Source organism: Haemaphysalis longicornis, unplaced genomic scaffold (assembly GCF_048455015.1).
Source record: "Haemaphysalis longicornis isolate Haplotype H1 unplaced genomic scaffold, Haemaphysalis longicornis Haplotype H1 scaffold_263, whole genome shotgun sequence".
Lineage (NCBI taxonomy): Eukaryota > Metazoa > Arthropoda > Arachnida > Ixodida > Ixodidae > Haemaphysalis > Haemaphysalis longicornis.
The window spans coordinates 172,967-186,384 of record NW_027526322.1 but is presented as its reverse complement, the minus strand read 5'-3'; the positions used below and the strand labels follow the sequence as shown (position 1 = coordinate 186,384).

Here is a 13,418-nt window from a genome sequence, read left to right as displayed (position 1 = left end):
TCGTGAAGGTTGCCTACAGCTTCGCTACCTTCAAGTCTTGCGCGTTAGTGTGAGCTTCTTTCTTTTTGGTAACCTCGTGCTTTTTATCTTGGAAATATTTGCCTCTGGTGTCTCCTCGTTCAAACGCAGTTAACTTACATACAAAACATTTCCATTCGCGCCACCATAATGCAGGTCATCACTGAGGGCCAGTCCCAACAGCGAAGATCACAACTTCTGGCTCATGAGCAACTTGTTGAGTGTTTTAAAAGCAGAGGATTTTTGCTATTGTGTGTGCTTGTGAAGGACTGTTTTCAGCACTGGGACGTAAAATGACAACGATGAAATTATTTTCCAAGCTTGTCCGTTGAGCTTCATTATTTGTTCATAGTTAATTTGTCGCTGGCTGTCAGCAAGTCCCGACTGCTACTTCAAATAACGGTATCTTTTTCTCTTTTATTTTTTGTTTTGCATGTTTCTTACAAGAGGTCCAATAACGCCTCTAGCTGCTGTCTTTTTTCACCTATGCTTTTGGAAGTTTCCCATCAGTTACGCCCACTATTCCAGTGTCTTGTGGCCCTCCTCCAACATTTATCTTTGTAATGAATGCACTGCACCCACGACCAATAATACTAGGACAATAGAGCTTTGTCCTTGGGGCATTCTTGTGTGTTTCATCAATATCGCCGACCATGAGAAATTTCAATGTGCACAAGGTGTCTGATGTTCGGGATGGCTGAAATTTTCTATGTGGAGCATTCTCAATTTTGTTATAACGAAATTCTTCAATTATTGTTTTATCCGGAGTATATGCACCTTGGGTAAGGTCACTTGAAGCCTATCAACATCTAACCATGCTAATTGCAAAGGACAGGCTACCAAAATAATGTTTATGTGCAAGGAAGAAACAAATCAACGAAGCAAGCTTGTCCTCTCGCATAGGCACGCTGGCGCAAGTTTCAATACAAACCCTGCAGTTCTCGATGCAGAAATTACAGTAGTTGCTGCTACCGTGCCAGACAAAAACGTAGATTTCAGCTATAGCCAAGGTGAAGGGGTGTTGAGCATAGAACCATGGTCAGTAACCGTTACAGAATGTGCGGAAAATTGATTGATTGATTGATTGATTGATTGTAGGGTTTAACGTGCCGACGCAACGCAGGTGATGAGGCGCGCCGTAGTGGAGGGCTCCGGATTAATTTTGACCACCTGGGGATCTTTAACGTGTGCCAAAATCTCGTACACACGGGCATTTTTGCTAATATGCGGAAAATTGCTTATGGTCTTCTATGAATGTTAATGGCTTTCATGGGGAATGCCTGCAGCAAGCAATGATTTCCATTCTTTTAGCTTGTTTCCTCACAAAATTTGAATTATACTCTACTTGTCAACACCACTAGTGAATCGAACATGCCAGAGGTATGCACTTCTGAAAGGCATAGTGGAGTACTGCACCACCCAAGGTGGTTCATGTACCTTAACAGCAGGAAGTGAGAGAAATTCCATGGGTATAATTTCAAGGGAAAGAGTATGCTTTCTTTCAAGAGGCTTTCAGTGTGTCCTCCACAGCAGATGGAGGTGGTTCTGTCCTCACAGGAATCCAAATGCTGCTTTTGCCACTTGGCCCCTGGTGACCAGCCAGAGTCCAGGGTGGTGTTCCCTTTCACTTGTGCATGTCGTACAAGAGCTTTTCACCAGCCAAGAAGGCCAAGCTCTGCCCACATGCTGACCAAGCCACGAGTTGCTGCCACCTACGAGAAGTAGTAGAAAGTATAAAAACTGAAGCAACAACCACTTTGGTCGCCTCACTGTATCTTCTTAGGACATCCATGCATTTTCATCTCTGCTCATTGTGCATCAGCCTGTTCTCACGTTCACCTTATTCAATACACTTGTTCACCAGTGCAAAACGAGAGACCAAAATCAAAACGTCCCCACTGGCTGTGAACAGGGCAATGAGCTGGCCTTTGAGCTGGCAATGAGCCCGACTTTGGTGTTCAAGGTTAAATTTCGCCATTCTTTCCACAAGTCGGTTAAAGGTATTAATCGACAAGGTTTAGGGGAAATCCCCAAGGTGGAGTAAGTTTCTGCAAAGGAAAGTTTGACATCCACCTCAATGCAGTCATACGGCTACAAAGGAAAGCTAACAGCTTTCTCATTAACTTCGCCGTTGAAGAAAAATTCGTCCTTTCTTTTGTAGCTTTTTTTTGTAGCCATATGGCTGCATTGAGGTGGATGTCAAACTTTCTTTGCAGAAACTTACTCCACCTTGGGGATTTCCCCTAAATCTGGTCGATTAACACCTGCCCATCACTTCAAGTTGTTGATCAATTTGCTCCCGGGCTACAAACGACTGGCCTCCTGGTTAGCTCAGTTGGTAGAGCGACTGCTCCGGTTAAGCGGTGGTCTTGGGTTCATATCCTGGACCAGGACGAATTTTTCTTCAACTGCAAAGTTTCTGAAAAAACTGTACACCTTTCCTTTGTAGCCATATGGCTGCATTGAGGTGGATGTCAAACTTTCCTTCGTCGGTAAAAGGTCCAGCCGTTCCGGTCCGGACCTTTTACCCACTTTCCAGACCAGAATAGCTGGACAGTGGGTAAAAGGTCTGGACCGCAAAGGGTGAAGGTCACCTACCATAAGGGCTGAATGTATGCCTAACAACATAGCCACTATAGCTGATTTGCCAGTGATGACGACAGTTGCCATCAAAAGTTCACGGCCGATTCACCAACTTCCATTTGTCTGAAACGACATAGGTTCTCACCCAAAATTCACACATACCCACACAAAGGTATTGGCCAAAGGCAATGAGCTTATGGCCAATTCTACACGTACAATTTGGCTGCGACATCAACGCATTAAGGGGGGACACTGCTCTTAAAACAACTTCTTTTAATTTTCAAGTAAACTCTGTGAAACTTGTCAGTCTTGCTGCTTTTCTCCCACTGATTTCAAATATGCCAGTATTTTTTCAGTTGGTCAATTAGTTACCAAGATAATTAGAGGTAATTAGCCATTTTTGATCAAACAATAGACAAAACAGTGTTGGTCACAAAACTGTAATCTTTATATTTTCCAATACTATGAACCCTGGTGAATGCAATAATGGAAGCAGTTTTTTTGATGCATCGCTTGGAACTAATTTTACGGCTCATTAACTTCGGTGGCACCAGTGGCAAGGAACCATTTTCAGTGCCCATTTCAAACACCTGTTCACTTCCCTCATTACACAGCTTATTTCAGTGAAGTTTATGTCAAAAGTGGTGTCAAAATTATTCTGAAGAGGCAATCTCTCGAATGAACCAAACTTGTATTTTGTCTTCATGGCCCCTTTAAGTGAAGCTTGTCCAGCTTTCTGAACACAAAGACAGTCAACAATGGGATGGTGGAATGCAGCGGCGAACGTGTATTGGCGATTGTTGGAATGGCCATGTTCTCTACAGAAAAGGTTGATGACGTTTGCACATTAATGTCTATTGGTGTGGCAACACTATTAGCCTATCTCTGGCAGTCTTACAGGAAATTTGTGGAGCCCACTTCGTGAAGTCTCCCATATTCTCCATTTGATTACTCCCTTGAGCAAAGGTGCGCAACAGAGGGAGAAGTGATGCAGTATGAGATGGTGTGATGTTAGGCCTAAATGTCATCGACGGGTACTCGCAGCTTAGTGTACACAGAGTATGCTATCAGGCTCGTAGGATGTTAGGCCTATCGTTGCGCTTAGAGGTCTGTGGTCAACTGGTACCCATTACAAAAAATTGTGGGGGATGCTTACAACTTTTTAAGAATGTGAAGGCAAAAGCATAGTTGAACCTTCTGTTGACCTTTGCAGCTACGCACATCCCTTGACCGGTCCCCTGGACAGCACCCTCCAAAGCTCATTCCGCTAGTTCACCATTGCCATGAACCTACTGTTGCCCGTCGGCGGTGGCGGTCGTGGCGGTGGCTGTGCGGGAACAGGCGGTGTTAATCTAACTGGATGTGCCGGCGAGTGCTCCACCCGAGCTCATCCTAATTAGTCCATACTAGGGTCCTTTTACCACGAGTCTGCCAGTTCCGTCTCCTGAAAGAAGCTTAGTAGAAGGCAGTCTTGGGCAGTAACTGGTTACTAGTAACGTGTTACCGGTAACTAGTTACTTTTTTCAGTAACTTGTAACTGTAACGAGTTACTTCTGAGATAGAGGAACTTGTAACCAGGGAAAATAACAAAGCAGGACTTCTCGGCTTAGAGCGTTAGTCTGATGGAGGACAAATATTTCTGCATGGTGTGAAACACTCCGTTGAGCCATAACTGCCAGTCACTTATGTTGATATCCTGACAACCAGTTGCAAACATTGTCAGCGTACACAGTGAGCTCGTTGTCGAACTTTTTTTAGAGCTCCAGGTAGCCCAGCCATGACCACATTGAAAAGAATGGGGGATGAAACACTACCCTGGGGTACACCCCTTGAGTCTGTACCTTCACCTCACAAGGCAAGGACTTGTATGCACATGTGGGAGCTTCCTACCCCCTCTGCCGGGGCTGCCGTTTCCCCTCTGGCACATGCTTCGTTTTTTGTCAGAGCCCTCCCTCTGCTGCGCTTTCCATTTGCTGGTGTGTGCTCCAATTTACTGCGATTTCGTGTACCCGACAATCATTTTCTGTAACTCAAGCATTCCATGAGCCAGAGATGCAAGGAATTTGCCTTAAAATTTTGCACTCTACTGAATGCACTGCAAGCTGCATGTAAGATATGATGTTGCAAGACCTCAAAGTGTGACATCAGGACTAAGCTCTCGAGTAACTCGGGCACATGACCAACAGTTGCTGTTTTAGTCTAGCAAAGTGTTCCACACTGACCGTTAACACATTAAGCAAAAACTCTAAGTGGAAGCTTTGTAAGAAATGAGTCCAGACAGAATAGCAGATGCCCGCATTAGCGTACTGTACAATGTTTTATGGGCAGCAATGGAGCTGCCTTTTAGTGTTCTGTGGTTGGCGAGCCAGATAATCTATAATTTTTTTTATACTGCAATGCTTGCAGGAAACACTCTGCCTGTTGTACCATATCTGGAAGTGCTGTCCACAACACTGTTATCCATGTACAAAAAGAGCAAGATGAACAGAGGCACAGTGTGCAGCAAGTGGCAACGGGCACTGTTAAAAAAAAAAGCAGTGAAAGGACAGACCATTGTTGCAGAGACCATAATAAGCACCATCAATGCAGGTGGAAAGAGGGCACATTGTTGGAAATTATTGGATGAAATTGTTGCCCGAAAGGGCGGAGGTGGCAGTGCACTTGCAGTAGTGCTTTTGACGAAGGACAGACGGAAGTTTACTCCGCCGATTAGTTACATTAGCTGACAAGTTATTCTCTAACCCCAGATACTATGACATTGTGACATTTTTAGTAGCGAAATAAGATGTAATTTGCCTTAAAATAGGTGCACTAGAATAAGCTACAGCTTTCTTGCACCCATATTCAGACAGAATCTTAAAGGAGATGAAAGTGAATTTACTGCCACAGCAGCCAGATGTGACAACAACAGAGCACTTTCCTTAAAATTAAAACCATTTTCAAGCTCAAGTTGCCAGCAAAAAATTATGCCATAACCAACATCTCAGCAGGGGTTCACAGATTTGTGTATCACACAGAAAAAAATTTATTCTTTGCAGTAGTTTTTACCAGTTGCTAGCACACCGCTCGGTTAAATGCTGGCAGCGTAGTGAACACAAAATGATTCCTGGAAAAGAGGAGGTTTGCATGGCCTTTTATTTCAGAACTTTTTTTGTCACTTCCTTGGGAATGGGTTCACATGATGATTCCAAAAAAAGCAAATTGATCGCTTTGTTTTCTTTCTGATTGATGCATACAAACAAAAAACTTACGCTGAAGAGGAAGGGGACAGAGGAAAGATAGATATCACTGTTATACTAGTGATAACACAGTGGACTATAAACGCCGTTCTCAAGAGCTAGAGCGTAATAAATAGTTACGAAACACACGTCACTAGACACTTGGCCACCTATGTCGGTGCTCACGCTTGCTTGACCGCCGATCATCTTTTACTTCCACCACTCTACGAGATTGGTTGGGAAAGAAAGACATCAGCACTTCACCCGACTAAAACTGATATTACCTACACGATGCTTGCCCCTCGCGTTCAGCCGATTGGAACCTAAAATGCCATCCTAACCGAGCAGAAATTGTAGGAGGGATAGATAGGCAGGGCAGAGAGACCAGAAATGCACTAGGAGTCATGAATGAAATGAGATGAGTGTGGGAACGACACGATCTTCCCGTTTGCGAAATAGAGACAAACAAATGATGTCCGACATAACATGAGTGTGCAACACATACAAAAAAAAACAAATCAATATCGTGGCTCATTTGGTGCTCAGACACAACATGAAGAGAACCCCAACGGAAAGTAAAAAAAGGCAGTGAGTACAAAAGGGAACACGAAAAAGTAACAACAAAAACAGACAGGAGAAAAAATTATCTACAAAAGCCGTCTTCATTTTGTCTTCCACATGTTCCTGCAGCACATGAAGTCGTCGTGACGCACACATACACACCACTACATACAGTTTCCCTTTCACACCACACACACAAGGCTTCTCTACATCTCCATCACCATCTCTCACTAAACTTTCCCGCTCCCTCGGCCTCAAAAGAGAGGGAGAAAAATTGAAACATCATTCCTAGCCCGTTTTTTTGTTGTACGCGTCGGTTTGGTTCTCTTGCTAAACCTTCTTCCTTCACGTTAAAAGCAAGCACAAAACAAAAGGAACACAGAACAAAAAGTCCTACTGACAGTGGGAGCAGTGGACATGAGCGCTGAGAGAGAGAGAGCGGGCAGCCCTCCGATGCACATGCACAAGAAGCCGACACACACAATGGGAGGAGTGGGAGGAGGGGCAAGGAGGGCGCAGAAAGGAAGAGGCCTCCCTTGCCACCAATGCTGTAGCTGCTGGGCACGATGGGAGCACTGCTCTGGTGACAACGTGGGTCCAAGCTTGGTAGCGGACCAGACGGTCCTCAAAAGGTCTCCGTGTTGGTCTTCTCCGCGTCTTGAGACAGGACATTCACAAGTGGGGCAACACAGTTGCTTGGAATAATGGTACCTGAAGAAGGGTGGGGTGAGGGAGAGGGAAAGAACAGAAAAGGCAGAACTTAGTGTGGTGTTCCAACACAGGCACTAGTTCCGCTGAAATTGGTAAAAGGACAGACACTTGATAGTGCGTCCCAACTGCCATGTTCCCCGTGATAACACAGTAGAATCTCGATGATACGATTAAGGGTGATACGAATTTTGGGATGATATGAATTCCTGATAAGTCCCGGTGAAATTGCGCTGTTTGCAATGGGAAAAATTTCGGCTCTCTTGAACGAACCTGCACGGCCTGGCGCATGATACGAATGAGCCGGCGAGGCGCCCAACTGCCGAGCAAGCAAGTGACGGCGACATACGGGCTCTCTCCCCTATTTGTCGCTCTTTCTCCAAGAACAGCTGGGCTGTTGTTTTCTGCTCGCGAAAACGGGCCGCGCACTCCATAGGCGCGCAGACACCACCGTGAAACCACCCGTACGCCATGCGGGGTGCGGCCTACTGTGGCAACATGGCGGCAGATTCGGTCGCAAAGTGGTGCGGGGCGCTTGAGCAACCGCTTCTAACCACTCTTTAAAATGCCACTCAAAGCACACACAAAGTTTCTTGTGCGGTAAATGAGCTACTAATGTGGGCAAAAACAGGTCTATAAAACATCATCCGCGCCGCTACTGAACGCATTCATGAAATATCTGCCGGGGTGCTAAGCCTAAACATCTCCGGCAGAACCAGCCAGATGTCTTGAGCGCTTCGAAACTACCGCCATGAGGCACATGCCTTCCCATTGGCGCAAGTCGTCAGGCTCCTCCCATTGCCACACACGTCACGCGCCATTTTCTGATTGAGGCCATTGCCTTCTGTATGCTGAGGCACAGGTGGCCACGGGCGCGGAATCGCTGACGTGGGCGTGAAAAAATCGCGCGCAACACCTACGTGCCCGAATCACGTGCAAAAACGCTCCCGTAGAGAGCTTGGGCACCATGAGTGAGGAGACAAAAGTCCAGAAAGGACTGCTCGGCGACATGGAAATAAATAAATAAATAAATAAAAAAGTAGGATTTTTTACGCGAAAGTAAAAAAAATCAAAACTTTTTTTAGTGCTAAATTTTTTGGTCTGTTGGTTCATACGAATTTCGGATAATACGAATATTTTTAGCGGTCCCGCAATTCGTATAATCGAGATTTTACTGTAATGTAGCAGATGAGACTTCTCTTTCACTGCCAAGGTGCCAGACTAGAAGGACCCACGAAACTGGCATCGGAGGAGCAGGAACGCACCGACAATGCGCAGGTTGTCCTCGGTCTTGAGGCGCACCACCTGCAGCTTGGAGGAGCTGTGGTGTCCGTGCACGGAGCTCAGCACGCTCTCCACCTTGGCCCAGACAGCCAGCACCGAGCCGCTCAGCACGTGGTACGTGCGCCGCCTCAGGCCCACCTCGCACGCCAGGCCCATGGTCTTCTTGCGGCAGCTGCTGTACCTGTGCGCACCACCACCAGAGGGGGAGGGCTTGTGGCAAACACTCTCCAACGCACAACATTGGCCCCATCTGTTTCCACAGATCACCCAATTTGTAAACAGTGCAATGGGGAACGGAGTTCCACCATGGTGAGTAGAGGCTAGACCTAACCTACACATTCTAGCAAAACTTTTGGTATTTTCTGTGCAGCCTAAACTTGCCGCCCCACTCACCGGAGCTCCCCTCCCTCGAGGTGCACTTACCAGTAGACATGGCTGCACGTGGTTTCCGATGACTCGTACTGTTCCTGCCAGTGGGGCTGAGCTTCATCGGGGGTGACCTGCCAAGTACAGGGGGCCAATGAATAAGCAACACGCTAAAAGCGCTCTATGTGCACTACAAGCCTATGCACAGCAGCCCCTGGCTCCATGCCACCTGCCTTTTTGTACTTGCTCTTCAGCTCCACAAGGCTCTCCTGGCGAACCTGGAGGCCCGTATTTGGCCTGTACAGCCGGAACAGCTTATCCTTCTTCTCCTTCGAGCGACGCGCTGCGTCAGAGACAGCCAGCACGGCAGTCTTCTTCCCGTTGCGCACCTGCAGGATCGAACGTATTGGCCCATTCATTCACATCAATCCAGCTGGCCACCGCCCATCCGGAGCAGGCACACCCTTCCGCAAAAAGAGGTGCGGCACCAAGGAGCAGCCCAGAGGTGTACCTGGTTGGAGAGGTAGTATCCCTCGTCCTTGCCCGTCAGCTCCTTCCACAGCTCCTGGGCGGCCTCGAAGGAGAGGCCGCGCTCAACGCCCACCGTGTGCAGCTCGGTCTTGGCCGTGCCCGTGGCGTGCGAGCGGATGAACTCGTCCACCTTGACGCGCCGCACGTTGTCCCCGGCCGTGCCCAGGTCCAGGATGCCCAGGTCGTAGCGTCCCGTCTTCTTGGCCTCCGAGATGATGGCGTCCAGCGTGTCCGTGAAGTACCGGAACAGCGCGTTCTGCAGCTCCACGGGAAGGCCCAGGATGCGGTTCAGGAACTTGCTCATGTTGTTGTAGTCTGGGAGAGGAGTAAGGAAACACGAAATACCGTATTTACTCGCATAATGAACCCACTCGCGTAATGAACCCTCCCCCCACTTTTCTCGCTGAGAATTTACTTTTTTTGTCACTGAATAAAAAATGCGGCGGTAATGTGCTTTTTATTTTAAGAATGGTTGCTGATGCTGTAGGCGATCACAGTAACTTGATATCGTGCTACAGTACGCGCAGAAATGCTAAAAATGCATTCCAAGAAAAACAAATCTCATCAGTAGCCGGAGACGCGAGTGCGAATGCTGTGGCTTAGAATTTCAAAATTGTGCGCTTGCGGTGTGCCACCTGTTGAATGCAAAACAAACCTTGCGCCATAAAAACGTTGCGGCGTGCGGACAAAGTACCAAACGTACTCTGCACTCCTTCCTTGCTATTTGATGTTTCGCCATTACGCTCCGTGGTTTTGTTGTTCAGCTGCGTTCCAACCTTTTTTTTGTGGTCCTGCTGCGCGGCGTTTTAAACTACGGCGGCGGAGCATGCGCTGCACATGGAAATTGCGCAGCTGTGTGACACTGCAGTGTTGACCCAGTGCGTGTAGGCTATGGGCGAAAACGAGAGGTTTTCAGGCGATGAACAGGGGTCGCCGTGTGTTTCGTGGGCCCAAAGGAAGTTTGCCGGTGTCGGAAAAGAAATTTTGGAGTGCCTTGACGGCACGGAAGACGGTGCCGACAACAAAAATGCGGCCGCAAGCGACTTCAGAGAGGAGGGAAGCTCCATGGCGAAGGGGGACGATGGCGAGTTGCAAATAAAATATAAATTTCATTACATAGTTACCTACGTATTTTTATGAAAATGGTAAGGCTCTGACAGCGCTGCTCTTAGCAAATTTATTGTATGAAATTTCAACTTTTAAAAATCTCTTGCAATTTTTTTCCCGCATTATGAACCCTCCCCCCAAATTCATGCTGGATTTTCCAGAAAAAAAAGTGGGTTCATTACACAAATAAATATGGTACAGCTTTGTTCAACTTGAAAGAACTATCTTTTAATAAACCACTCAGCTTCATTCCAGCCACAAAAGATGCTTTCATAACCCAAGAAACACTGAAAAACGATCAAATTTCACGTTGATCAAATTTCATGTGATGAAAATCGCAGCCAGTTGGCACCAAACATCGGAAACTCCACCCACCTTTGTCCAGCGTCTGCATCTTGCTGAACTCGTCCTCGTTGACAAGGCCCACACCCACCAAAGCTTTGCGGCAATCTGCACACAAGAGCATCCAATTGCTCAATCAACACAAAACTTCGCCACGAAGTGTCATGCACAGTGCGACCAGGTATGGCGTGCCCACCTTCAGCAATCCATGCTCAGGGAGAAGCACAGACACTTCAAAGGTGGTAGTGGTGTGGACCAGGAGCTAGCACAGCTAGCACACAGTCGTGACATGCCAAAAGACTAGCAGCAGGTCTTTTATGAGCTAGTATTCGAGACACACAGTGCTTGAGGAATCCGGAAAAGTTCCCAACATGTCCTTCACTGAGATGAACATTCTTCGTTCAACCTGAAACACTTTTTCAGGCAAAACCAAACCACCTAACTATCCAATTCATATATTTGTACCGATAATCTTTGTGTTTAATGACTTGTTAAATTGCTGATAAGGCTGTTGGAACTTTTACCCTATTTTTCCCCAACTTAAAATGATATGTGCAAAAACCATTGTAACAAATCACTTAAAATTGCCTGAAAAGATGCCACCATACCCCTGACACACATCTTAAATGGTTAATTTGATATTCCGAAGAGTTGAACTTCTAAAAAGTTCCGAGTGGGATGTGCTCTTGCTGCAGAAATGTGCCCAATCACAACCAATAAACCATATGGACCCATCGGGATCCCAAAGGCTCAGTTTCTTTAAACTGCATAAAAACAGAACAAATCTAAGCATTGTGTGGGCCCACAAATGCAAGGTACTGAAAGCCCGGGGCATCAACCCACCGGCAAAGAAGTCCCCATCGTAGCTCTCAGGTGGGGGAACCAGAGGCGGGATCTCCATCTCCATCAGGCCACGCATCATGGTCTCCAGGGCAGCACGGCCATACTGCACCAGGCACATCACAATGTGAAGCATGTTCTCCATTACCCCTTCACTATGCAGGGTCAAGGTTGACAAAGTGTGGGCAATGTGTAAAACCTGCACTGCTCCCCCCCCCCCCCCCCCCCCCCAATCTGCAATTCTGCAGTAGCAGACCCCCACGCACCTTGTTGTCAATGTTGAAACGAGACAGGTCTCTGGACTCGCCGGCTCTCCTGTCGCCGTGAGTCAGTGCACCCTGCACACACACGAAGACACAATGAGCACGACAATGTACAGTCGAAAGATAAAAATTATTCAGCCTGAGTCTCCAGTAACACGTAGCGCTTATCCGCCTCGAAAAAAGGTTGCAAATGTGTCTGTCAGAACACGTCTTTCACAGTACACGCAAACCACCGACATGGTGGTGCAGCATCTGACCTACTAGGTGGCCATGAAATGAGTGCCCCAGGAGAGTTCTCCCTCACTCGTGGCGAGCAGGACTTCCCCCTTCCTGTTGAAACACTGACTGTTGCATGCCTCATCCCACATGCGCCCAATCCCTTCGCTTAGTTCTGCCTTCCATAATCTTGCCTAGTTCTTTATTTCCTTGCTCAGTCTTAACAAATGCCACCAAAAATGCTCCCCTCCCCCCCCTTCCCCTAAAAATAAGGCAAAAGGGAAGAGCTTACCAAGCTTTCAAGACGTTTGGCCACAATGGAGGCAAATCTTCGTTCCCCAGCAAGGTCCGAAATAAGGAACAGGTACTCTGGGGCGTTGACCTGGTTGGATCGATGCGTCCGACCTGAAAGAGGAGGGAACAGACAAGTGGTGAGTTAATCCACTTTTGACCCAAACACCCCCAGAAAGAAGAAAAAAGGAGAGAGAGGGTGTGTCAACAACAGCGTACCGAACTGCTGCACGGCCCGATCTGCGCTCCAGGGCAGCTCCAAGGTGATGTGGACTCTGCGAGCCTGGTTCTTGGCTCTCCTGTCCGACTGCAGCGAGATGCCGGAACTCGCCGCCTCCGAGATGATGGCAATGTGCTGCACAACACCCCCACCTCGCCTCATTCACACAGCTCTAAGGAGTCTGTCCTCCCTTTAGAGAGACGATTGTGCAAGGAAGGAGAGAATTGCAGAGGCAACACAACAACCAACATGTGAACAGTGAGCAAAACAATGCAATCCAGTAAAATGTGAACCCTGGAAAAATGCTCAAGTTACCGATGGGTTTAGTGGTTCCATCGACACGGTTTGGACAACATGATAAACTGCAAGTGCCATAAAAGGTTGGCACAAATCCTGAACCTGAAAAATTACACAATAGTGCCACAGTTGCCTTCCAGCAGCTTCTGCAACAGGGAAACTCCTTGGGACAAGAGCTCACAGGAGTGAGATTACAGCCAACTACCAACCTATGGTGTGGATGAACACAAGTTCTCCCTCATGTTTGAAATGCCTGGTGTTCTTAAAGGGACACTGAGGTCAAAACCGAAGTTGGCATACCCAAAAAACGAATATACCACTCTCTGGTGCAGTACCTTGAAAATAATTGCATACATAATTAAAAAGAGAAGCTATTAGTTGCCCAGCAGAGATTACATAAACGGCGACCGAGTGGATGTGTCAAGAGTCATAAAACGCACAGAACGAGAACCGTGCACACAAGCTATCAAAGAAACGCACAAAATCTTTCTTTGCACATTAAGGGGTGATGCTCACAAGTTTTCAGATTCGAGATTTTGCCTGTAAAATTATCTTTGTACATTCAGCTACAAC

General features: G+C 47.1%; 1 protein-coding gene across 3 annotated transcripts in view; it reads right to left on the bottom strand.

Annotated features, from left to right (window-relative positions):
- Positions 1 to 5,715: 5,715 nt before the first annotated feature.
- Positions 5,716 to 13,418, bottom strand: part of Sno (Protein strawberry notch) — a 36,516-nt gene continuing 28,813 nt past the window's right edge. For all 3 annotated transcript variants that reach the window (XM_077701470.1, XM_077701471.1, XM_077701472.1), the window contains exons 18-27: positions 12,548 to 12,683; positions 12,330 to 12,442; positions 11,825 to 11,896; positions 11,562 to 11,664; positions 10,752 to 10,826; positions 9,250 to 9,584; positions 8,972 to 9,127; positions 8,796 to 8,872; positions 8,354 to 8,553; positions 5,716 to 7,091 (exon numbers count right to left, since the gene is read on the bottom strand). In XM_077701470.1, the coding sequence (XP_077557596.1) occupies positions 7,006 to 7,091; positions 8,354 to 8,553; positions 8,796 to 8,872; positions 8,972 to 9,127; positions 9,250 to 9,584; positions 10,752 to 10,826; positions 11,562 to 11,664; positions 11,825 to 11,896; positions 12,330 to 12,442; positions 12,548 to 12,683 (1,353 nt within the window). In that variant the 3' untranslated portion in view covers positions 5,716 to 7,005. The remainder of the gene's footprint in view (positions 7,092 to 8,353; positions 8,554 to 8,795; positions 8,873 to 8,971; positions 9,128 to 9,249; positions 9,585 to 10,751; positions 10,827 to 11,561; positions 11,665 to 11,824; positions 11,897 to 12,329; positions 12,443 to 12,547; positions 12,684 to 13,418) is intronic.